This window comes from Lissotriton helveticus, chromosome 1_1 (genome assembly GCF_964261635.1).
Source record: "Lissotriton helveticus chromosome 1_1, aLisHel1.1, whole genome shotgun sequence".
In the NCBI taxonomy this organism is placed as follows: domain Eukaryota; kingdom Metazoa; phylum Chordata; class Amphibia; order Caudata; family Salamandridae; genus Lissotriton; species Lissotriton helveticus.
Window position 1 is genome coordinate 757632674 of NC_136057.1, and position 27314 is coordinate 757659987.

Here is a 27314-nt window from a genome sequence, read left to right on the forward strand (position 1 = left end):
ATCTATCTAACAGATGATGACTTGGATACTCACTTGAAGAGAGTGAACACCATAATACTTGGGTTCGCAGCAGAGGGTTACAAATTCAACTTTAAAAAGTCAAGAATTGCCCATCTAACTGTCCTGTTTTTAGGATATGAACTATCAAGTGAAGGCAAAAGCCTGGCTGACAATTTCCTAGAGAAATGTGCTGTGATCCAAGCACCTAGAACACTAAAAAACTTACAATGAATTCTAGGTTTCCTAAATTTCGGAAGAACTTACATTATAAATTATGCAGAGAGAGTTAAACCTCTCTATGATCTTATAAAACCAGATTTTAAAAGAATCAATTGGACTCAAAAACACACAGAAATTTTGAGATCTTTACTAACAGATATGTTAGTCAAAACAAAATTACAAACACGTGACAACACACGCAACCTTGTGATTCGAGTCATCCCAGGAAGATGCGGATTCACATACCTGACCTCTAATGAAGGAGAGAAGGTACCAATTGCATACAAATCACATTTGTACACAGAAGCTGAAAAAAGGTTCAGCATTAAGGAAAACATTGTTCATGCGGTTCAAACAGCTGTAGCAAAAGAAAAATACCAAGCCGACGGTAGACAGGTTACAGTCAGAACAGCAGAATCAGCTTTTGAGGCATTAACAACACCATGTAATTTACCAACAACTGCACTGAATCCAGAATGGATACAATGGATAAATTCTGTTGCTACAGACAAAGTAAAATACTATTTTGACCCGGAAATGAAAAAATTAAAATATCTAGAATATGAGAAAGAATACCCTCTGCCAATCGACATTCTGCCTTTACGACAGTACGCCTGTGTAATATATACAAACGGTCATGTTCAACCCTCAGTTTGGGGAGAGCTGGCTTACAACGCCACATGCGAAATTGTAAAAGAAGTGTGGCGCGGAGGTAAATTAAGACCTCTACTTACAAAAACACACTCAGTGGAAAATAATTCAGAACAACAAACTGAAATAATAGCGTTAAAAATGGCGCTAGATAACGCCGATCACGAATTCCCGACACTTATAGTATGCGATTCGTATTACTGCGTCAAATCATACAATAACGATTTACAGAAATGGATTCAAAACGGTTACAAAGATGACACAGGTGCAACAATAAAGCAAAAAGTGCTTTGGGAACAAGTAGTTCTTTTACAGAAAGAACTACCAAAAACTCACGTGATACATTCACTGAGTCATCAGCGTGATGGCGTTCACGTTGCAGGGAATTCATTGGCTGAGACAGCCACAGCGGTAGCAACTAAATCGGCTTCCGTAGCTACAAAAAAGCGTGCAGTAAAATACATTGACGGGGAAACTGTGCTGGCAGTAAAAACGTCATCAAAAGGCGACTGCTCAGCGCTACCGATCAATTACCCACTCAATTATACACACATAATCGATGCAAACTCAGTCCCTTTTGCTCGAATCCCTGGAGTGGGGGATAGAGTAATTCCAAACACGGACAGGAGAGGCTTGTTAATAGCAGACACACATATGGGTGAGGGTCTCAGACACCTTAAGCTAAAAGATTCTCTGGAAGAATTACAATCAGTGTACTGGTGGCCAGGCATGAGCCTGCATCATCACATTTTTGTAAAAAACTGCCCAGACTGCAATAGAGATCGCAGTGACGAGAGAAACGGTTTAATACCATGGCGTTTCACTCCAGAATGTATCAAATCAACAAAAAAATAAAAACCAGTATGAATAATGCGTCACATTAACATGTAAAGACTATTTTCACTTATATAGTAGACCCCAACTTTCGGCTGACGTCGGAACTGTTATACAAAGATTTGCGAGTCTAGAATGGCATATACGCTAGAAGCATGTTACGTTCTGACCAAAATCTTTCCTTTAGCTCTAAAAACAGCTTATGGGGGGTGCCTGGCCAGAATGAACATTGCATTGCGGGACTCTTCTCACTTCCTTCCTGAGGGAAACGGGATGAGAAAAAACCAAGGCATAAAGCAATCTATAACAGCAAAGATATTAGGTTCAGGAGTTGGGTGGGTCAAACATTTAATAAGTGTCCAACGTAGTCTAAATAACCTGCCAATAAATTCTCTGAAAGGACTCAGTCCGTACGAACTATTGTTTGGGACTAGAATGTTAATCCAGGACTTAGATAGTCAGACTTCAATGGTTAAAGAAAAATGCTTTGATATCAAAGATCGCTTGGCTATTTTACAGGACTTAAATGAAACAAGAAAAGACCTGAGCAACATAAAGTTGAAACAGCAGCCAACAACCACTGAAGAAAAACCACCTGTCCCAGCAAGGCCTGTCTGGATTCCAAAAGTCGGGGATCTGGTCAGAGAGAAGATCGCGGTAAAGAAGGAATTTGGGCCTTCTTACAGAAAAGCAGTTCCTGTCTTGTCTATCAACGGGACAAGATCAGTAGTACTACCGCCCCTTGCTGGTAAAAAGGAGAACCGAGTCATATCCATCGACCTGGTTAAACCACAATCATGTGGCCGATAACAAATAGTAGGCCAAGTGGACTCCCAAGAAGTAGCAGAACACCAAAGTTTGCTACATCGACAGAGGTTCAAACTGAAAGACTGATCACATTTGAACAATCTACAGTGAAACAACAAGGACTATGCAACAAAGCAATGGAACTTGAACCTCTTAAAACCCAAATAAAAGCTTTTCATCAAGAAACAACAACCTACGATGATGTATCTACAGACTTTACTAATGAAACAAAGCAAAATCCAAAAGCAAAAAGTAATCCAGAAGCAATTGGAACAATTGACAGAACGGCATCCGGCTACTTCATCAACTTCGATGATTTTTCAGAAGATCCAAGTGAACCAGAAGTACAGCCATCAACAAAAACTTTTAAAGACAAAGCAAAGGAACTTTTTCATCAACTAAAGGGAACCTATCTGACTTCTCCATGGATTGAAATTTGGGTGACATTAGGTGCATTTATCCTCATACTTTGGCTCATCATGGTACTATGCTAGGGACATTTCATTGAGGGAAAATATGCTAAAATGGACACAGCAAGCCAGAAAATCAACTTGGTCCTTAAACCACACACATCTTCACACGTCAAGAAAAGAGAACTTTCTTCAGTGAACTTCACAGCCAATCCTATACCAGGCGGTGTAGCATGGGACAATACTGATTATGAAATCTATGGCCCGGTTGAAATCCTGAAGTATCCACATCAATTTAAGATCTCGTTAAGTGACTTTGTAAAACCAAGTACATTTGCTGATGATTGGGACTTTGAAAGTATTAATGATATGATGTCTGACCTAGTAATGTCTGCTAAATTTACAGAACATGATTATTTGCAGGGTTCGTCTAATTATGATCAAATGTTCTGCTACAACCACTATGGTAACCATTATCTCCATAAATCTGCACAACCTAGAAATGTTTTAATTATAACCAATGGGAACATTGTGCTACTCCTCCAAAGGGTAGTTCTAAAACATTTTATGATAAATATTCATATTTTTCAGGGTTTAACACAAGTAATGCAGAAACATTTTATTTCAAATGTCGAATAAGACAGGTATGAAGACCATGCTTACAAACACGAAATTGATATATTCAGATTCATTTTTTGAGAAAATGAATACATTTGGTTTTGATTTCTGGAACAATAACATTGAAGCAAAAACTGTTTGGGGTACAAAAGATTGGCAAGTACAAGGTATAGAATCATTGTTCAGAGCCTGCATGATCCCAGAACAAATTATATTTTTGAATGACACTATTCAACAAACTACCTGTCTTGGCTTAGCCAAAATCAAAGACTTAAACAAACCGTCTATTCCAAAGCCAACAACGAACAGTAATAGCTCTAAAGATGTGGAGATAGACGTGAACCATATTTTAAACCAAAACAGAACACATCCTGATTGGAAAGAATGGTTGATCTGGCCCACAGACACAAATAACTGTCAAGACAGATTCCTGAACAAAATACAGATGTTCAAATTGACCAGGCCAGACCCTAGATATTCCCAAAGACAACATCCAGGGATAGTAACTACTTACAGTGTGGGCAAGCTCTGCCTTCAATGGCTACAAACATCCACACTGGCAGAAATTAAGCAACACCTAACTTTACTTCAAGAGGGTGCTGACTTGCGTGATTTCATTATGGGACCACGCAAACAGCGTCAAAAACGTTTCATAGCGGCCTCTATATATGCAGCTTACAATGAAGCTTGGAAACTAACTCAAATTGAGACAGCGGAAAAAATACGGGAAATTGACCGTATTAATTTGGAAAAATCACTTTCTGTTGTAGACAATGGGTTAATGACTCTGTCCTCCAGAATATATTCACTGGACAGTATTGTGTCTTCAGCAATCGATATAATAGAGCAAGACTTACTGATGTTACAACACGGTCAGTCCCAATTGCGTTCTATTGTACAACTTGGCTGGACGTTACAAAATCTGCGTTCAGGCTATGTGCCTTGGCGTTTAATCAACACAACGTCACTATTTAATATCTTTAACCTTACTGATAAACAAATCAGTTTGGCACAGAAGGGTGCTGACTATACAATTCTGAGCATTGAAAAACTTGAGAGATTACCATTGACAATGTCAGAACGACCTGTCATTGAATGGATAATACATGGGATAATAAATATTCCGATAACAACTTTCCAGTTTCAATACTGCCAAAAATATATACAGGCAGGCCAGTATGAAAGGTTGGGTAAAGGGTACATTAAGTCAACATGGAACTTGCCCTATACACACACATGTGTTAGTAATAAAGGCCAGAATGTGTTTCTTAGTGGCAATAATTGTGCAAGATCACTAAGCGGTACACTTCTGTGTCAGGGTATTAATTTGCATGGAGCCTGTGAAGGGACTACAAATAACCTTTCATGTCACCAGCTAGGCACACCTGCAACACAAATAGAACCATTCTTTAGGAGACTCTCGAACGGGAGTTACATTCTAATTGTAGATCGCAGATGTTGCAGTCTGCTGCCTGGAAAACCTTATCTCATAACCGTGACTACGAAGGACATGTGCTGTGAAAGAGTATTGTTCCCAAACGATGCTCGAGACAGGGCGGCAAGGTTATGGCCCAGTTTGAAAATTTCTTCTATTCGAATTGATACTTTAAGCAGAATGAAGACTGTGCTCCTACAGACGCCAACCCGGTTAACGTCATCAAAAGAAACGTATGATCTCCAAGTTGCAAGGACAACTGCTGAGATTCATTCACTGTTATCAACCAATTCCCCCATACATTTCGCAGAAATACTGAGCGAAGTCTTAAATATTTCTGATACAAGTGGAATCGCGAGTGTATTTAAGACAGTGTTTTCGGGAGCTTTAACCCCATTCAAAGCCATCCTGGGTATTTTTCCTGATTTTGTCCATTCCATCTTTGGCGGACTTCCTCTCCTTTAGGGACTAGTGGCAGGCATCCTATTTTTGATCCTGTTACTTCGCTATGGCAAACCACGTCACAGACAAGACACCAGCGACAATGGAAGAAACGATCCTAGCCATACGCTACAGGGACCGCATAACTAAAGTCCTTGGAATAGCCCGGCTTAGAGACCTGAACATGACTTGGTTTCTTTCATTTTGACCGATGTGGCAAAGTTGTGTTATGCCTGTATTAAGGTGCTTGCTATGCGGCGAAGAATGCGTGTTGGACACCTGTCTGACACTACAATCGGATGTGCCAATGGACGCAGAGACTTTGTTGGGTCCGGTAACGGCTCATGCATTGTACTGTCCCCAGCGGCTACCAATCCTGATGTCGGCATTCGTGGAGACTTCACCACTGCGATTGAAGAGTAGTGAAGTACAAGATGAAAGCAGCATCGATCAGGTACGACCTTCTGTCAGCTATGCTGATCGAAACATCAATGAAGGCCATCATGCTCATGAATGCATGTTACAAAATTTTTCCGAGTTAGTGGAACTTTCGCAAGAAGCAGTTGACAGTTTTTTCGAAAGTCTCAACAATATGATGTTTTCACCAGAGCAGAGAGTATGACTTTGAACAAACTAGCACACGGCGTTCCCTTCACCCTGAATTTGGCCTTCAACTTTGAAAATAAGCAATAAGAAATTTTCTCACCAGTTTTTACGGAGAGCGAGACATTTTTTTTCCCCATCCATTTCCAAAAATATTTACGATTTTTTGGGACACTTATCTTCTGCTTAAAGTAAAACTATTCTTAGAGAACAAAATTTCTATGTTTAGCTACTCTAGAGACATTAGCTACCCTCTAGCATGTTCACAAGTATTTATGATTTGTGATGAGATGGTCTCGAATTTTTTCTTCTGTATTAAGAGCCATTTCATGTGTAATTTCCGCATTTCGTTCATGCTGATTTCAAAAAATGCGTTTAGATTTAGCATTATTATACTGCTTGAAGTGCATATAGTAACTATACTCATCTTTTCGTGTATTTCACATTTCCAATTTCAAAATGCATTTGATTGTATTTTGGGGTGGTTCGGTATACACATGCACTACTAGTTTTGTTTACTATGCCTAGATTTGTAAATATGGACATAGATTACGTGGAGTGGGTGTGATGTATTTACTATGGGTACTGTATCGATCCCCCTATTTCTGACCCTTGTCTGGTTAATAATTAACTAGCAGCCATTCAACTGCACAGAAACCCGTTATCTGATTAGCCACACAACGGCACAGAAGCCCGTTATCTGATTAGGTCATAGCGCATGCCATCTCATTAGGCAAGCACTATTTCTCCAGCCCCCTAATAGGCATACGGTGTTCTCAAAACAAATCAAACCTACCACGACCTGGGAAATCCCCACAGCCATTGTTTTGATTTAGCCGAGAACTTCAGTAAAGAATGTGCGAACGACCAGTTCGTATGACATCCTTATTGACGTATTTATGTCCATCCTTACGTCAATCTCAGCACCTTTCAGGTATAAATAATACCGACATTGCCTTAAGCAAACACACGAGGTGGTGACAAGATTGGAGCAGCGAGACTTGCCGAGGAGCCCAGCTGACAGCGAAGCCCACAGAAGCTGCCCCTCCTTTCTGACGCGCTGAGAGAGAGACGCTGCCTTTTCTCCTGCCGAGAAATCCAGCTCCGGCGCTTCCAGCCACCCTTGCAGGCAGCTGGGATATCAATCCCTGAGATAGAGATACCAGCCCTCCAGCCTTCTAAATCCCAGGTACTGAACTGAATAACCCCTTGCAGAGAATTCTTGAAGCAGACCCTTGGCAAAGCAAACTTAACTTAAACTGCTACTTATCTACTCCCGCCCACGTATTAGGCTTAAGTCAGGTACATTGGGGTAGGCGTAGTTAGAAGCACCAGTTGAGAACGATTAGTCAATGTATATATGTATGTATCTATTTTATCCATTTTAGGTATCATATGGCTAAGAAACCACATCAATGCTTTTACAGTATTATTTTATAATTCTGTTATTACTGTATGCACTTTACTTAACAATAAGTATTGCAATAATAGCGATTCATTTCTCTTGTATGAGAAAAGAGACTGATCAATAAATAACATCTTTTTATTGAACACGCCCGTCTCTTCCTTTTCTCTACAATCTGGTGAAACTAAGAATGCACTGAACTGACTGAGTAAAATAAGTTGTCTTTTGTTTTCACACGACTCTAGAGATACACTCTTGATTAGGGGAGAGCAAAGTTGTCATGTTCTATGGTTGTCAGAAACTAAATCCCTTCTTGTCTATCCAGGGAGGTTAAACTCCTCCTTGTCTATTCGAGAAAGTTTCTAGTGAACTCTGAGCTAGCTGGCAAACATTAAACTTTAAGTCTAATATCGACAGTAGAAGACCTAGTTAACCTCTGTCCTACGTCTATACTATTGAAGATATTATTCCAATGCGCAGAGCCTATTGGGATAATAGGAACTACACTACAGTAGTAAACTTTGGAATACGACCAAATACAGGTAAGTAAACATATAAATAAATAAAACGAATTTCGTTGCGGGCACTGCATTACCAAATGCGATGCAGTGCGAGCAACAAAATTCATTTTATTTATTTATATGTTTACTTACCTGTATTTAGCTGTATTCCATAGTTTACTACCCCCCACCCTGCCCCTTCCCCGCTCCACGTCACCGCCCGGTAGCACTCCCACCACCGACCACTACTGGCTCCAGGTGATCAGGTATTGTACAAATACTATAGGGCCAGTTGGAATGGAGTTTTACTTTCTGCTTTGCAAAGAGTTTGACAAATAAATAAGCCTGGACAAAGCATTACGCTACGCTTGCGTAGTTTGCGCTACTTCGCACTACGCAAAGTGCACGTAGCACAGTGCAAACACGCGTAGCGTGGCATAGGGCAGCTGTCATTTTTTGCTTGATCGCGTTCCTCAACATCAAGTTGGCGACCGCGAGCAAGCAAAATGACATCCCGGCGAGACAAGTTGCTGATCGCGAGCGTGGAAAAGAAACCTCCTGGCGAGCTTCTCAACACGGGGAGGTCAGGTTTCTCATTGCGAGTAGTCGCTTATGCACGCGACCGCTGGCGATGAGAAACCACCAGTCCACATTGAGAAAACTGCAGCTCGAGTAAAAATCTACTCGAGTGGCAGTAAAAGACAGCTCGCACTGTGCAAAATGCCGTTTTCAATGATTGCACAGAGCGGACAAGCATCTGGTACTGTGCAATCACCGCGAACAGCGCACTACGCAGTTCGCGTAGCGCTACGGGTAGCTTGAGTAGTGCGAAGACACACTTCACGTAGCTACGAGTAACGCTACTTCGCAAACTACGCCCAGGGAGGCAAATAAACCCAGAATACCTTATGTGCAGACAATAGCATTTGTAGAAACAAAATGCAGTAATTTATAAATCCGATGCTGCTAAAAACATATGAGATGTGGGATATTAACCAGCATATAAAAAACATAAGAATCTCTCTTTCAGCCGTTTTCTATCTTTTAAGGACTACATCGGTTTACAATAGTGACATGATGCAAGCCTCAAAAGCCAGTCATTAACTGTCAAGAACATGTTCATGGACTATTAAACTATTGTTTTATAATCAAATGCAATAGGGAGGTGCGCCTATCAACCCAACTCACCATTGAAATCATTCTATTCATTATGCGATTGTTCTGTTAGTTCAGAAATGCTTTATGCTTTATAGCTGTATTTGTATTGCTCTATTGATTTTGTTTGAGATGCTCTGGTGTATCTTGCTCAAATGTGAAAAGCTAGGCCTGGAAATACTAAAGATCAACACGTTGTAAAGCTTAATCACAAAATTATATCTTGAGAGAAAATATATACCAAACACATCCAGAGTGGCAAAGTACAAGAAGTGTCTCAAGCCATCCTAAAAGGATTGGCTAACTTGTGCAGACAACAATCGAAGCACTTTCGCCAGACTGTGATCACCGTTAATAAACGAATGAAAACAATTGTGTCTGGTAGCAGTTTTGGTGGTCAATATGAAATAAAACGAGTTTCAACAATAAAGCAAGTTCAATCTTGATGCCTCAAACATTTGGCTATTTTATTGTACCAATGTTGGTCTTTTTTAATTGCATAATATTGTTAGAAGGGATGAGCAAACTGAAAGAATATGCACAGAAAGACAAATGAAGTAGGTGAACTCCACAAAGAAGTGCCAAGTACCTGGACTTTGCCGAGGTGTAGCTTTATTTAACTCTTCTCTTTCCCTACAGAGAGAAGACCCACCCAACATGAGCGTGCCAGCAGCACTTGGGAGTCTCAAAATACCTAAGACACTGGGACCAGACAGTGATGAATCAGGAGATAATGATTTTGGCTTAAAGTTTGGAAAAAGAGTGTGAGAAACATTTCATATCCATACTAATATTATAAAGAGAGAGCCCAAACCTTTGAGGCGGGTAATCTCAGTAACCACAGCACCAATCACAACACCCAATACAGCGTTGGAAACGGCAGTTGCAGCAGAAGGACATAGGCTATGCAGACGGCCACCACATATATTTATATATTTTTTTTGCAGAGTTTTATGTAGCGCGAACTTGACCCGAACTAAATCAGGGATCAGAGCGCTTTACATAGCACCAGTTACGTTACATGAGGACACGCATTTATTTTTGTTAGGCACAGGGAGATTAAGTGATTTGCCCAGAATCACATGATGTTTGGCGTCGTTACCAAGACTCGAACCCAGATCCCCAGGTCCGAGGTCGAGTGCCTTAGCCGTTAGGCCAACTCCTCTATACATTTAAAAGGTAAAAGAACCTTGCCAGCAAAGTAGTCCCTTGTGGGCGTGTCTGCGTTGTGCTGTGGGCGTGGGCTGGGGTCGTGACTAACGCTGGGGGCGTGTGGTACGGCCATCACATCGTGGGCTGTGGGCGTGTGGGGCGTGACAAACGCTGGGGGCGTGACAAACGCTGGGGGCATGTGTCCGCCCTTCATGCCATGTGGGTCGTACATTAATCAGAAGATCGTCTGCTGTGGCCGTGTGCTGAGGGCGTGACAAACGCGTTCACCTGGAGGCCTGGTAAGTAACGTTACTGCAGCCTCTCCTGAGCACTGTTACTGAACTCTTTGATTCTGCGAAATTACACGCGCCTGCTACCATCAACCAGGGCTCTAGCCGGGCTCAGGCGGCAGATCAGTACACTAATTGCACGCGCCTGATAACATCAACCAGGGCTGCAGCTGGGCCTCAAGCGGGAGAACATGCAAATGAGCGTGTGGGACAATTACTGGAGCCTCTCCTACTCGCTGTCACTCAACTCTCTCATTAAACGGTTTTACCCGCGACTGATAACGCTCTCATTCAACAACATTAACAACAACATTACACGCGCCTGCTAACATCAACCAGGGCTGTAGCCGGGCTCAGGCGGCGGATCACTACACCAATTACACGCGCCTGCTAACATCAACCAGGGCTGCAGCTGGGCCTTCTCCGTCCCTATTCTAATGAAACAAAAAATGCTGTCTACCGCGAGTTTTTAAAATAAATTGCCCTTGCCAAATACACACATTCTATTTCATACACGGACAACGTCGGGACAGGCTGATAGTTTATAATAAAGGTATCATGGTCATAAAAGAGGCCTAATTTAGTAGAGTATACAAGCAAGTGATGGAGAGACTGCATGTGGGTATTGTAGGTAAAGAAGACTTTGACATGGTAGATGTCAAAGGAATCTTAGTATATGAATGTTCATTTAACATTTGGAGTTTTATTAGTCACAGTTGTTGGTGTTTGTAACAGAGCTCCCTTATTGATTTTAACTGTTGATAGGTAATGAACTCAACAATTTTTGTTCACCACTTTACAAATTGATAACGTCTAAAATAATGCTTACTTTAGTTTAAGTTTGTATTTTATTGCACAATACCATTGTGAAAATGTGTCTCCAACTTTCAGATACAAAAGCACACAGTAATATAACACACTTCCTCAGTGCTTCACGTGGCATACCTGTGCGGGGAAAAGATGCATCAAGGGATAGCCGTAAATATGGCAGCACTCCCAGTCAGTGCCGAACTGGCCGGACCAAGCACCGGGAAATTTCCCGGCGGGCCAGAAGGGAGGCTGGTTTTGTTGCTGGGGGGCCGGTTATGCAGCAGTGTCCCACCAGCACCCACCCCCGTCCTTTGTGGTTTAGAAGTACAACCATGTCACAGAAGCACTTTTTTTGCTTGCAGTATAAAGAAAATATGTCTAAATATCCAGTTACTTTCAATGCTTGCCTGCGCAGCAAAAGTCTGATGTAAAAACATGTGAATATGGCAACATTTTCTATATTTACTCTGTAAGAAATTGGGTTGTTGGTTGATTGGTGTGTGAGTCCTAGTCAAGCAGCAACAATAATCCTTATCATTGTAAGGCACAAGCAAACCCTAAATTGACCTCTGCTCAACCCCCTGTCTGCTTGGCACAAAGCAGTCATGCTTGACTTAGAGGCAATGTGTAACACTTCAAACAGTATAACTGTGAAAGCACCACGAAAAAAGACCCCACACCAGGTTTCGAAAAAGTCTATTTAATAAATAAAACAAGACCAAAACGACAAACATACAATCAGTAGAACCAGAGGTTTTTGATTTTTAAAATCTTTAGTAAAAATCGCAATAAAAGTTGTGGATATCTGGTCTTGCCGGACCGGGACAAAGTCACAAGTTCAGGCCAACTGCTACAGAGCTTGAGACAGCTACAGGAATGAGAGGGTCTGCACTGAGTATGCATTGTGCAGTGGTGGTTCTGATGCGGCGACGGGCAGCAAAGCTGGTCTTTGCAACAGGTCTAATCCACACAGCAGCAGGAATGAGTTGGTTCTCTTCAGGTCTGAGCCACGCAGCAGAGGCGATGCAGCAGTTCCACATGGTCCACAGTTTGGCAGAGCACCTAAGGCCCACTTCCAAGGTTCCGGGACTGGGATGGCACCACTTGGAAAGTGGACCTACAGATGACAGAGTTCAAGTTCAGGAGCAAGGTGATGGAAGGAAGCCTGTTATGTCCCTGAGGCTTCAGATCAGAAGGCCATACAACTAGCCCTTGAAGTCATTCTGGGGTCTAGGTTTAGAGATGCAAGCCCAATTCTCTCCCAGGCTACAGGGCAGCAGGCAACAGGTCAGTACACCGAAGCAGGAGACCAGCAAAGTGTAATCCTGAAGAGTGGCAATACTTCAGCAGCACCGTAGGCCTTCCTGGCAGAGTATTCACCAGCTCAGAAGTGTACTGAAGTGGTTGTGTCTCTGGTCCAGTATTTATATCCAGTTGTGCCTTTAAGGGAGGGCATATGCATATGCTTCTAGAGGGTTCCCTTTGAAGTCCGCAGGCAACCTGACTTCCCTGCCCTAGCTCCAGACTACCTACAGGAGTAGGCAGGAGACAGACTATTCAGTTATAAGTGAGGCTGGGCCCAGCTTCTCCCTCCCATCAGCCAGTGATAGCCCATCCAGGCACACCTAAGTTTCCATTGTGTTTGGAAGTCTAGGAGGAATACACAAAGTCCAACTGCCGACTACACCCAGTCATGTGACCAGCGACAGGCTACACACACTAACTGAGCTAGCCAAGAAAATGCCGATATTCTAAAAATTGCATTTTCAGAAAGGCAATTTAAAATCTAATCTTACCATAAGTTAGGATTTTAAATAGTGATTCTAGAGACGCTAAACATGAACTGGTTATCTTTTTCCAGTGGGAAAATAGACAAAAACAAGTAATAAGGCAACACCAATGTTTTCCTAAAGGAGTGATAGGCCTTGCAGTAGTGAAAAACTAATTTAACAGTTTTTCACTACCAGGGCATGAAAAATGTAAAAGTACATGTTCTACTTTTTAAACACATTGCACCCTGTCCTCTTGGCTGTCCAGAACGTACCCTAGGGGTGACATATATATAGTAAAAAGAAAGGTTTGGACCTGACAACGGTTTATTTTGCCAGGTCGAAATGGCAGTTTAAAACTGCACACACAGGCTCTGCAATGACAAGCCTGAGACATGTTGTAAAGGGCTATTTAATTGGGTGGCACCGCTAGTGCTGCAGGCCCACTAGTAGCATTTAATTTACAGGCCCTTGGTACATGTAGTACCACTTTACTAGGAACTTATAAGTAAATTAAAGAAGCCAATTGGGGGATAAGCCAATATGACCATGTTTATTAGAGGAAAGAGCACAAGCATGTTGGCACTGGTTAACAGTGGTAAAGAATGAAAAGTCCTAATGCCAGCAATAGCATGGTCATAAACAATGGAGGAGGAAGGCAAAATGTTGGGAGAAGACCATCCTTAAGCTGACAGGTTTAACACTCTCACTTTTACTCAAGGCAGCCCTTAATGCTGCAGAGAGAAAGATAACTGGCACAAGATGTTTTGACCACAATAACCTTTCTCTCAACTGGCTCCCATCTGAAGCTAGGACCCAACTGAAAATAGTTTGCCTAACTCACAAAACCCTGCAGTACGGTGAACCTAGGAACCTAGCTGAAAAGATCGAAATATAGGGGGGAAGCTGCCCCCTGAGCAGTGCGAACTCCGCCTGGCTGTAACCTCTGAGATTTAGAAATCAGCAGACCTACAAATGCTCTTTCTCAGGATCTGCTAGAAGATACCAGAAATCTGGTCGACCTCCATGTTAAAAATAGAGGTTAAAAGAATACTAATAAACAGATTTCTTTAATAACAATAAGAATCAGAGCTGAACTCTGGACAGTCTGACGTCCAGGGTAACCATCCCACTTAAACTCTAATCACTAGACTAACAAGGACACCATCCCCCCCCCACACACACAGTGAAGAACCACACATGAGGACCATTTGGTTGCATTAGCAACGGATCACCACTGGCCTCCAGAACAACTATAGTGGAACCGCATGTTGCCTCGTGAGTTTTGACTGACACATGGGTGTTTTGAGAATTTTTGAAATGTAATGGGCTATGGTTAGGTTTATGGTTTTGCTTATGTTCAGTGCTCTGACAGCTTAAGGTTGTGTTCACACTTTTTAAAACTCTTTCAATAAAATAAAATAAATAAATGTAAATATAAAATAAAAATCTAATGGATCATCTGTATGTGAATGTATATCTGATGCCTATTTTGCTCTAAATCGGATCCTAGCCTCTCCAGCATTGTGGTTCAGAGTCTAATTGCAATATGTGGCGAACTGGAGATGGATACCACTGTTTCAGAAGGTAATAGGGTAGGAACATGCCTTTCCCATTTGCTCATTTCAGAAAATCAAAAACTAGTGAAAAGGTACTTCTCTTTCGGAGTGGTCTGCTACAGTTTCACTCCATTCCCTAAGCGCAGAAAGGTGTTTTCCTCATGCGGCGGACATACTTGCTCTGGTGTATGTGCATGGTGGCAATCAGCTGGTCTTTTTCTTTTTTTTATTAGGGTTGTACAGGCCTTCCATTTCACTGGTAATTCCACCAGTGGACTGGACCCCTTGGAGACCAATTTTGAAAGTACAGGACTACTGCTGGTGCCGCTGTTACTTCCGCCAGCTCCCCCAGGTTAATTGCACCATGTACGGAGAAACTTCAAGAGATAAGGAAAGGGAGGGGAAGGTAGAGAAAAGGCGATGAGAGAGGGAGGACATAGAAAGGATATATGGAAAGAGAGAGAGAATAGATGGATAGAAAGAGATCTGGATAAATTGGAGGAAGGAGAAGTGTTTTAGCATTGCTATCAGGGCTGCTTTGGGTGCCTGAGCATGACCTTGCTTTCTTTCCACAAGCAATGCTACTTGTTCGCATGCACACCTCTGTAGTTTCAGAGTAGGAGGGGTAGGACATTGTTGGTCTTGGCACTCTATGCATGGCTACCCCCTAACATTTTGTCTTGTCCTCAGTTTAGCTGGCCTTAGGTCTCTGTGCACTTTACCACTGCTAATCAGTGATAAAGTGCTTGTACACACTCCCTAAACCATGGTAAATTTGGTTTACATCTGATTGGCATGTTTAATTTACTTATAAGTCCCAAGTAACGTGGTATATCATACACTCAGGGCTGGTAAATTAAATGCCTCATGTGGGCCTGCCGCACTTATTGTGCCACCACCTTAAGTAGCCCCTTAAAACATGTCTTAGACTTGCCATTGCAGCCTGCATATATTTTTAACCTGCAAACTCAAATTGGCAAAATAATTTTTTTACTAAGCCTAAAACTCCCTTTTTAATACATATAAGCCACCCCTAGCATAGGTCCTAAACAGCCTATAGCTCAGGTTTTTCAAAACAGAGAGTACATAGGCCAGGAAGGAGAAGGAGAAGTTCACCCCTGACCTCTGTTTAGTGTCGGGGTATAGCACCTGGTCTGAGTGGCCAGTTTTAGACTACCATCCCAAGGCTGGTGGAAAGGAGAGTGGAATAAGGATGCCTATCACCGGGGACTGTTGCCCATACTCTGAAAAACCTCAGAGGTCAGAGAACCCTGAATGTGCTGGGTCCTGGCTGTTGACACTGACAGCTTGCAGTGGCCTCTATTGGTTACTGCCCCTATGGGCACTGGCTGGTGGAGAATAATGTTGGACATAGTACTCTCTGCAGGCCCCCCCTAAACCTTTTGCTTTTTTGCCTCCAGTTTTGCTGAATTTGTTAATGTTGACCTTAGGACTGTGTGCTCTTTACCAATGCACACCAGTGATACTCCTTAAAACATGGTAACATTGACTTACAACTGATTGGAATATTTAATTTGCTTCAAGGTCCCTACTAAAGTGGTATACCATTTTCCCAGGGATGATAAATTAAATGCTACTTGTGGGCCTGTAGCACTTATAGTGCCACCCACTTAAGCATCCCTTAAAACGTACCTAAGTACTGACATTGCAGCCTGTATTCAATATTTACCTGCAAATTTGATTTATCAAAAACATATTTTGCCAAGCCTAAAAGTCCCTTTTTAATATGTAATCCACCTCATGGGTAGGGCCTAAACAGCCCATTGTGCAGGGTGTATTATACCTAAATAATTAGACATGTACTATTAAGTTGTACATGTTTTCTGATAGTGACAAACTTGTTCCTCACTACTGTGAGGCCAACCTCTCCCATAGGATAACATTGGGTATTGTGCTTAATTTGTAAAAGAAAATAAGTCCAGAGTTCTCGTCAGGAGACCGCCGCAGATTGCACCACACATTGCCCTTCCCAGTGCTGCCAGTGGCAGTACCAACACAACTACTAACCATAACACTCCCACAAGTGTGAAACTCCAGCCAATAGTAATTTTTCGTGTATATTGACTCAAAAAACAACTGTTCTTGTGCCACGTTTAAATTAGACAGATAGTGCCACCATGTGTAGACAGTTACCAACCCCGGTGTTGATAATTAAGTGCCAGTGCCGATCAACGGAAACCACTGGCTCAAATTAAGCACTGCCTTATTATGGCAGGTTGGGCCATCCAAGGTAGGACAGGGGTTGAGCTCTGACCAGCCCCACTTGCACTTCAGATGCTGCTGCAGCTCACACACAAAGGACTTCACACTAGCCTATTGTGCCTGTGGATAGACTGAACCCAGGACAGGAAGGCAGGAACTCCCTAACACATCTGAAGGGGAAACACTCCAGACGTTTCTTCCACTTCAAAGAAGGAACCAGATATAAAAATGGGACCTTTTGACCCTTTCTTAGTTTGCTTTTGGACCTGTGGGAGCACTCTCAGAGAACTGCCTGGCTGCCTGTGGCCTGCTGTGTATTTCAGAGGACTGCCCTATTGCACCACGAGAAGTGTCCTGCCGCCTGAAGCTTGCCCTGTGCCCTCAGAGGACTTCCTTGTTGCTAGAGTCCTGCATTTCTGCTTCAACCTAAGACTTCTAGAGTGACGCCAAGGACTGGTTGGATAGCCGCCTAATTGAAGCCTTAGGGACAGAAAAGGCTCTAGCCATCTTAAACCTGCACCAAAACCCAGCCTGAGTGAGTCCTGATCCTTCATGTGGAACCCATCCAGTCCTGGACACTTGGAATTGGGGCTAAATTTGCCCCTACAGCCCAAATCTAAAAATTGGGAGTCAAAAGTGCTCTGAAAACCAAGTGGAGACTGAAATCTACCTACTCGCCCATCCAGCCTAGGTATATCGCTGGATGGCCTTGCCTTTGTGGCACCACCCACTGCCTCATTTTCCACAGCAGAAAATTCTGTTTAGCGGCTCCTTGAAGGAGACATATCCGGCCTTGTGGGGCACTAGTCAGCTGTAGCCTGCAGCTTCATCCCGTTGGAGATTTTCGACTTCCAAAAAGAGACTAAGTCAGAATATAGAACTTCACTGCAACTTCGTCCAGTGGCTCTCCAATGACAACGCCTTTTCCTCGGACACCACCGGCTCCCTTGCCCCGCTATCTTTACCTTCTCAGACATGTTTCTTAAAAAATTATTTTAAGTCCGAAGGTAAGCTGAGAACAGGTCCAACCTACTTTATGAATCTGAACCATGGTCCATCGTGGTCAGCCATAACTTTCGACTTGGCCCTGGTCCTGCGTGACTAGATGTCCTCGGTTAGCGCTTTCATCTTTTTGGTGCTAGATTTTACAAAACAATTTACAAATTCATGACTCTGTTTCTTCTCATTGGATTTTTGTTGTTTTGGTGTCAAAAAATGAATTCAAACTTTTTCTATTTTACCAAATAGGAATGGGATTTTTTTGTGTTGTGATTTTGCTTAATTACTGTTCTAGTGCTGCATATTGGCTTTGCCTTTAGCCTGACTGCTTTAGTGGCAAGCTACCAGAGGGTTAAGCATAGGTTAAGTTAGTGACTTTTCGTGGTTCAACCTGATGAAGACACTGACAACTACCAGCACAAAACTATGCACCACACAAATTATTTCTAGGTCAGTTCAGGAAGGAGGTTGTGCACCTTAAATTGTTCGGTCATGCTGACTATTAAAAAAATTAAAAGACGAATCAAATAGGACACGTTAATAAAAAAAATCCTATGAATGAAAGAGTTGTTACATCAGTCACCTCTGCTTTTAATTTCACAATGTCTCCTTCATGACTCACCGTCCTGAACTCAGTAGATCAAGATCCCAACTGCCTCATGAGAAAAGTCTACATTGATCTGAAGGGATTTTCCATCCATCACCAAATGTCCACGGATTGTAATGTGTTGAAGAACAGAACAGTGCATAAACGGGTTTTCAAGAAAGCCAGATATTTGAATGTCACAGAAAAAGCTTTCAAAGTACAAGAGCACCACCATATCAAAGATAAAGATTGTTCTAAGTCTATTTACAAGACCAAGAAATAGTTCTCAGGTGAACCCAAAAGGTAGGTCGGTCTGTCTGTCTGTCTGTCTGTCTGCCTGCCTGCCTGTCTGTCTTTCTGTCTGTCTATCTATCTATCTATCTGAGGTAGTAATAGGACCTCTGCAGTTATGGTCCAGTCAACGTTTACATTATAAAGGCATTTTATCCTTTGGCACGATTTGATGAATCTCCAGAAAACGTTGCCCATAACAAATTCTCACAGGTTCAGGACTGCAAATGTTATGCAACACTGACAGACGGGGGACAAAAAACACAGGGGATGTCAAAAATGATCCTGCCCTCTGATGGGAAGTTTTTGACAGCTCTACAGAAAAATAACTGAAGAGAAATTACACCAAACTTAGCATGAAAGTAGAACTCTACTCAATTATGTGCCTTTGCGAGGTTTGGTGTAAACCTGCACAGTAGATTTCAAGAAATAAACTTTGGAAAAGTGTTTTTAGAAGACCTCAAATTGAACAAATCTGTTATTCAATACAGAGACATCTAGACTGTTCATGAACCCAGGTTCAAAGATCATCTTAAGAGCTGAATTTCTGAAAAACAATCACATTTTTTTGAAGGTTGGGGCAATTTCTCAAAGTAGTATGTCAGAAACTAAAGTACAAAATCTAATCTACAAGCCTATTTAATTGGTCTGGATAAAATTAAAATTACGCTGGCGTAATTTGCGTAGTTTTGGGAATTCTGTGTTATGCTAGTTATGTGAAATTCCTACAATGCCATCACACTACTTTGAGTAATTATGAATCATTTGCAGTAAAAACATACTAAAAATCCACACTAATTGTTTACAGTGAAAGCACATGAACAACAGAACTTGAGCCGCTTTTGTTCGCCATACTCTTGTTTAAATGCATCCTCGTTCCCAAAAATGATGGGAGGATCCATTTTGCTCCTAAATAGGGTGTGAAATGACACATTTACATTTCAAGTTATTATGTGTAATTTCACATAATTTTGCTGTAATTCCATGTAATTATGTGCAAGTATATTACACACATTTACTTTCCCCACTAGTATTTCTGACATTTCTGTTAGGTGAGGTTATAAGCACTGTTTTTGGTAGCTAGCTATGGGTTACCCAGTTGATGTTTAAGTTATAGTTTGTGCTGTAGTTTGAGGTCTTAACCATAACTTGCAAATATGTGTTGTCTTTTAGTTTTAATTCACAACCTTAAATACACTTTAAATGTGTTTTTAAACGGAATCTTTTCAGTTTTAAAAAAATGATAAGATATTATAACTAAAGTGAACAATAAATGTATCCTTTCTTTCAATGAAATAAATATATATTCATGATGATTTTTGCACCATACATTACGTAGAATACTGATCAGGAATGTGTCAATTATTGCAGATGATCTGCTGGTACTTGGAAAGCCTGTATCTATCTTTTCTCTCTGGACATTAATATTAGGTTTTTGGAATCAGAAGCGATTGTGATGGAGGCAGGCCTTAAACCGCTTCAAATCTTGAAAATGACTGCTTTTTCCACACTTTGTAAATATGATGAATTTCTTTAATCAATGTATAATTTATTGTGCTTTATCGTTACATGAATTTTTCTAACAATTTTGATTAAATGTACAATAAAGGATTTAGCTTCAGTAACCTAAACAAATTACTTAAATGTTACATATAAATGAAATTCTAAGTGCCTATGTTACATGTAAAATCTTTGCACCTGGCATGTGCAGCTCACAATTTATCCTTCGTGTAGGAAACCCACCTTTTGTGCGTGGTCACACTGTATTTTTTGCCTTTTGCTGGACCCTATATTTTTGCTGGCTTAAGATGTCTGTACATCTTAACCTTGCTAACCAGTGGTAAAGTACCTATGCTCCCCTTCTAAACATGGTTGAATTGGCATATTCCCAACCAGGGGCGGCCGGCACAGCTTGCAGATGGGGGAGTGGGCACGGTGAGGAACTTGTGGGCTGTTTAAAAAATAAATAAATAAAACTTACCTTGATGCCGGGTCCCTCATCTTCTCTCCTGCTCACCTGAGTCCAACTCTAGCTCAGAATAGGAAGCAGGCAGCCAGGATCTCACCCTTAAGCCATTAGACAATGCTCCAATAGAGCATTGTGATTGGTCTGAGCGCTGTGACACGCGCTCAGCCAGGGGCTGTAGGGGCATGTTCTCCATGCAGGCTGTAATGCAGCCTGCATGAAGGACAGGGGAGTGTGCATGACTGTTTTGGGCGTCCCAAGAGGACCGCCACAACAGTCATTGCACACAGGAGTGTCTACCACTCCTCCCGTGCAACTCCTCCACCCCGTCAGGCACTGCCGTAATAGGAGGAAAAAATTAAATGGTAATAACATTCCATTATTATAATGCTTTTTTCCCTTTCTTTGCTGCTCCTGGCAGTGGAGACGACGCGCCTCCGCCTTAGCGGAGGAGCCGCCGCTGTTCCCAACTGGCATATTTAATTTACCTACAATTCCCTAGGGTATTGCACAAAATGGACCGAGGCCCTGTAAGTTAAATATCACTAGTGGACTGCAGCACCGATTATATCATCCAGTATAGTGACAGTATAAAACCCTGGCTTGAGACCTTTTGTATCTTAAGTGTGGTAGTTTAAACACAACAATTTGACCTGTCAAAATAAACCCATTTAACAGATCAAATTCTCCCTTTTAAGTATTAATCTATCATCCGTATGTAGACCTTGTAGTCCACAAGAAATACTGTATAGTATTTAAAGGTAGGCCATTTAGAAACTTAATATTAACAATCCTTTACAGTGTTGAGTACCTAAAAGCTACTTTTCACTGTGGCAGTCCTAGCTGCCCTGTGTAGAAAACCAGATTACAAATTAAACTCATAATACTGTATCTCAAGAATAGGACAGCCTAGCAAAATAAACAGAAAAAATAAAAATTATTAACAAACAATTCAATGGTGGTCGGATTTTCGAATAATATTAAGAAAAAGTAAATTTTGGAAAGTTACCTTTTTAGTTGCCTGAAGTTCATGGAGGCTAATTTTGCATTTGCTCTCCCACTTCTGCCAACCAGCAATAAGTATCTGAAAAGTTGTGAAAAAGGTGTGAAGTGCCTCTCAGCAGCAAACAATAGGTTGACCTGAATGGCAGGAGGAGAATCCTCCGAATCTCCCAGAATATGTACGGTGTGGGTTGAGAGCATCCTTTTTTTGACACAATGGTGTCAAATCCTGATTGAGTGTCAATGACATTTTGGCAGGCCTGCTGGGTTTACACATAACACTTTGGGGCACACTTAAAAGACAGAGAACAGAATGCAAAGATTATTCTTGTGTATCCAATGCCAGGTTGCTGAAGAACCTGCTTTGGCTCACCAGACTTCTGCTTCTGGGTTTTACATATAAAACAAGGATTGCACACTTAAAGAGAAGGGATACAGGATCCCAAAACAATTCTTGTATATCCAGTATCTGTTTGCTGGAAACCTCTATTTTTGTCCCACCAGACCTCTGCCTCTAGGTTTATTGGGGGTACAGTGGCTGGCTCAAACTTGATTTTGGTCTTGGATGAGAAAAGACACTAGAATTACCATGGTACACTTCCCCCCCCACACACACACACCTTCAGTGCTCCGAGCCAAGTTTAAAGTGGCAGAAGACTTTCACCATCTTGCAAATGCCCAAAGTGGGTAGGGTTGCCAATTGAAACTTTCACACCATTGGTTAGGGAGTGCCCAGGAGTCATCCCCCTAGCTTGTGCCAGGAATATGTAGCATCTCCAGGCACCAACTTCAGAATACTTTCAGGGCCTGAGGAAGAACAAAAGAGGACGGGACCCACGAGACACATTTCCTGTAACTGCTCTGCTGATCAGTACCAACAGGACCTAGTCTAGACCCTGCTGTAGGCCCTTATCTAACACTCTTTGAGTCTCCAACTGCCTCCCCATAGGACCTCTGGGGCTATAGAAGTGTTGTGGGTTGGGACTCAAAGGACTAATTTCAGAAAGTAAAATCTTTGATCAGGATGAACCAGGTTGGTGTAATCGAACCATGCTCCATCGCGGTCAGCACCAAATTGTGCTTAGGATCCGGTCCACTGCGACCACGGACTACCATTTCTACTTGAAACTTTAAAAAAAATCATATCACTGGTTCCTGCAATTGCATTTTTAGGTCGTTTGACCTTAAATGCGCGCAAGCGCATTGAGGAACGAGAATTCAAGTGCTCAAAATGCTCATGAAACCACCAGCTTTTTGCTGGCGTTTTCATGCAGTTCATGTGAACCACGTGTTCAAACATGAACGCGCATCAGCCTCCCTCCATTTGCCGCACAGCACACCAAAGGGCTTCGCCCAGCGTGCGCTCTGCGGCTTCTCGGCTTCTCCTCCCCTAACTTCCTTGCATTTCTCCTCCCCCTCCCCAGCCAGCTTCCCCCAGGCCGTGTTCCCTCATCCCTTGCACCCCCTCCAATGATCGCACGTCACAACCAGAAGATTTGTTTTTTTAGAACAACCTCGTACAGCTCCTGCCTTGACTTTTCTTGCTCCGTCTCTTCTCCAGTGTCTTCCTTCTCGTCCATGTCTCCCTGGTCTTGTTATCTGCCTTTTTTTTTACCTCTACTTGTAATTGCACACATGTCACTTTTTCCTCTTGTAACGTATCGCTTGCTACCTCTTGTATTTTGTTTGCTTTTGGCACATGCACAATTGTCATCTTTGCCTCATGCAATGTAACGTTTGCTTTTGTAACACGTCCACTTGTAATTTTCTCCTCATGTAACGCTACTGTTCCCATTGTGAAGCGCTTTGACACCTTCGGGTAAAGTCCGCGCTATATAAAAACGCATAAAGTAAATAAAAAAATAAATCAAATCTATTCTCCCTTTCAACAGCTGTCAACGTCTAGCCTCCTGACACTGCTCTTTCGTGTCCATGTCTCCTCCGTTCACCCTCTCTCTACTCTGGCTTCTCCAGCGCCGTCGCATCTTTCTTAACCTCCCCCTCTCGCTTGAACTGTTTCTTCCGTGGTCTACTGTTCGGGATCTTCAGGATCTCAGCGTTCCCAAATCCCAAGTCTCTGTCTCCCTCTCTGAATAACAACTCCACGCTTGCCCCTGTTGGTGGGTCTCCCTCTTCGGGACTCCAGCATCTGTCTCCTCACCTCTTCCCACCCTTCAACGCTCCTCCCTTTATCTGGCCTCACACTGTGTCGCTCCGAACTCCGCACTTCCCTGCCTTTGCATCTCTATCTCTGCCCCCCCCTTACCCCCCACCCCTTGTGCTCTTAGCCTCTCCTTCCCAATTCCGTCCTGCCCTCCAGGTACACCTGGTTCTCACTCCACAGAGTCCCCACACCCCTCTGCCACCTCCACTCACCTCACCCACTCCCGCCGCCAGGGCTACAGATGCCTACAGGCCGAGCAGAGCCGGCCTCACGTACACACTCATTATCTGAGCCCAACATGGCCACTCCACTAAAGCAAATACCTCCCCATCTATAAATATTCAACATTTTGGTATCTAACTACCAGTGCAGGTTTGACAACAGCCAAACAATTCCTACTCTGAGTGTGCATCAATCTTAGCACACTTTTCATGAAGAAGTTTATTAAGAAATGATAAAGCCTTGAAAAAGCGACTATTGAACATTGCGTGTTGGCTTTTTTTTATTTTTTAACACTAAACGGACCCTGAAAAATATCTGATGAATATAGATAGGATGCTTTGAACTGTTATTTATCAGAGGAATAAAGAAGCTCAAAAGAAAAAGCATTGGAAATGCAATAGGTCTCGCAATAACGTGAGTCTGAACTATTAGCATTGTAAATGATAATGCCCTTTATTTTTGCGTTCTGGTTTTTGGAACATAAATAAAAGGCTTTGTCATTTACAAGGCCTATAGCTTAAATTTGCGTTAAAACGAGACCTATTGCATTGCAAATGCTTGTTGTCATTGTGGTGTCATTTTTAAGCATGGGCGGATTTTGCGGATCCACGATTCGCGGATTTAGCGGATCCACGGATCGTGGATCCGCAAAATCCGCCTATTTAGCGGATTCAGCGGATTTGCGGATTGGGGGCGGGGCTTCCTCGAGTGTGTGGGCGGGGCCAAACGGACGGGGCTTCCACGCGAGCGCACATGCCTCTTGTGTGTCTAAAAGGTCAGAGCAGCATCGATGGTATATTTGGGAAGAAGGCACATCTGCCCAGCCTCCCAACGCTCACGATTTTTTTGGGGCTGATGCATGAGTCACTGCATTTGCGCTTCAACTAGTTCCAGCGACCAAGTGTGTGTTACTATGCAATCGCGCCGAAGTGCGCAGGGGTCCCTTTAGTGAAATGTCCATCATAGTGGGTAAATGGCGGGAAGACGGTGCACACCTCGAGTGTGTGAGCGGGGCCAAACGGACGGGGCGTCCATGCGAGCATGCCTCTTGTGTGTATAAAAGGGCAGAGACCGATCAGAGCAGCAGATTAATTTTTGGGCTGATCAATGAGTCACTGAATTAAAGCTTCAACTAGGGCACCGTTGAAATAATTTACCATGGCGCCGGCAAGCTGCCAGCGCCTTCCTGCAATAGTTACTTAATTAGCTTCAACAGGAAGCTCCAACTGTTAAAATAAAGCAGGCGCTCGAGCCCCTGCTGTATCTTATCTATTAGAGCTTCCTGTCGAAGCTAATTAAGTAACCATTTGAGGATGGCGCTGGCAGCTTGCCGGCGCCATCGTAAATTATGCAGGCTTGAACTTTTGACCGCAAAATCCGCTCCGATCGCGGATTGCGGATTCTCGGTAAATCCGCGAGAGTTCGCGGATCGCGGATTTACCGAAAATCCGCAAAATCCGCGATCGGAGCGGATTTTGCGCTCATGCTTAGTCATTTTGTTTATTACATTTTAATTTTTTTTTCTAATTCAGTTTGGGATGTTTATTGTTTTGTATATTGACTTTACTACTGTTTTGGTACTACATAAATACTTCGCACATTGTCCTACATTAGGCCTGTCACCTCTGCACCTTATCTAACAGGGGATTGAGCTCAGCTCAATTCAATGACTTTAAGTTTTCATCGTGAGAAGGGTTGGGATTATTCCACTCTCCAGCCTCTGTATGCTGTTTTAAATAACACTGTTGCAGTAAAAATTGGAGTAACTTTCGAACTTCAACAACATTAATAGATACCAAATCACTATAAGGAGAATGTAATACGTCTACTACATGCGTCAAAATATAAAATGTACCCACATTTTTATCTACTTAAATAAAGAGTATTCTGCATGGCGCTGTCCGAATCACTAATGAAAGGGCTGAAGCATTTCACAACAGCACCTTATCCCTAATGTGTTCCTCCATTGGCCTGCCTCTATTCAAAACCAACTGCATCAGCTAAAAGTCGTGAATCACAAATACAGCAGGCAAAACAACGTAAGACAGGAAGGTGCAGGCTACACTCCTAGGCTCTGAAACACTATTATGCATATATCAGACCCCCTTCATCTTTGCACCAGATTAGAAAGGTGCTAAATACTTAACTCCTCAAGGTGCAGTTGTTTGTCACTGGTAAGGTCCTCCTAGCTCCTCCTGCCACCAGGACCAACATGCAGACAGAACTGCCCCTCCCCCGCTATCATACACACAAATCTTTGAATCGCCTCCTAACAGGCTCTGCTGACAGTGCTCTATTGTTTCTCACTTTACAAGTTCAAATACACACACATCCCCACCAACCTCTGCAGCTGTGAAGTTGCAATTGTAGGAGAAACACTTTTCGTATATAAAATGTTATGCCTCAGTGGAGCATTTTCAGAAAACAAACACATGGTGAATTATAACTGTTACTGCAGCAGAGATGTGTGATTTCCGTAGGCGGTGCAGTATGTTCACAACACTCCCACTTGTTGAGTGCTCAGTCTGTATTTGGTGTTTAGTTTCAGAAAATGTTCCCACTCCTTTTCAGACCTGTGATTTTAGATTTACTGCGGACCCATTAAAACAGGGTAGTAACAGGCATAGTATTTGGGTAATGTTTCAGAGTGCTAATTGAAAGTAAGGGGAGCTGGCATACAGACATTTCTGGAAAGCTGCCTACGCAACACACTGGCTTATATTTTTCGCATTAACAACAATATGCCATATGCTTTACCTCGCTGACATAGATGCCTGTGTCCTCCTCGTCGTCGGTTCTGTAACAAACAGTCAGACCCAGTTTCTCTTGACTGCTGACCCGGCACAGCTCAACCTCCTGCAACAAAAAGAGCAAAACCAGGATGGAATGTAGCAGTCAGAGTAACATTAATAATACATTAAAAATAATAAAAAACATTATTAATAATAATATTAATAATAGAGCTACTTTTTAATAGGAAAGCTCAATATGGTACTTGTGCCATTCACAAGGTATGTAAATTACATGTGTTACTATTGCCCACTTTAATGGCATTAAATATACCATCTCAGAAGAACAGAAGTCTTGGTTGCCTGGCGTGTGACACACAGATCACCAAGTATCTCAGAAGTGAGTGTTACCTCACCGAAATTGTATTAGACTATTTGGAGAAGCGTTAATAATTCCACTCACATTGGCGTCTT

The 27314-nt window shown here is 42.4% G+C and overlaps 1 protein-coding gene across 1 annotated transcript in view; it reads right to left on the reverse strand.

The window, feature by feature from the left end:
• The window catches only part of PDZRN4 (PDZ domain containing ring finger 4), a 575813-nt gene that overhangs the window by 130811 nt on the left and 417688 nt on the right, over positions 1–27314 (reverse strand). Inside the window, exon 4 of the mRNA XM_078655512.1 lies at positions 26869–26967. Coding sequence (XP_078511638.1) covers positions 26869–26967 — 99 coding nt within the window. The remainder of the gene's footprint in view (positions 1–26868; positions 26968–27314) is intronic.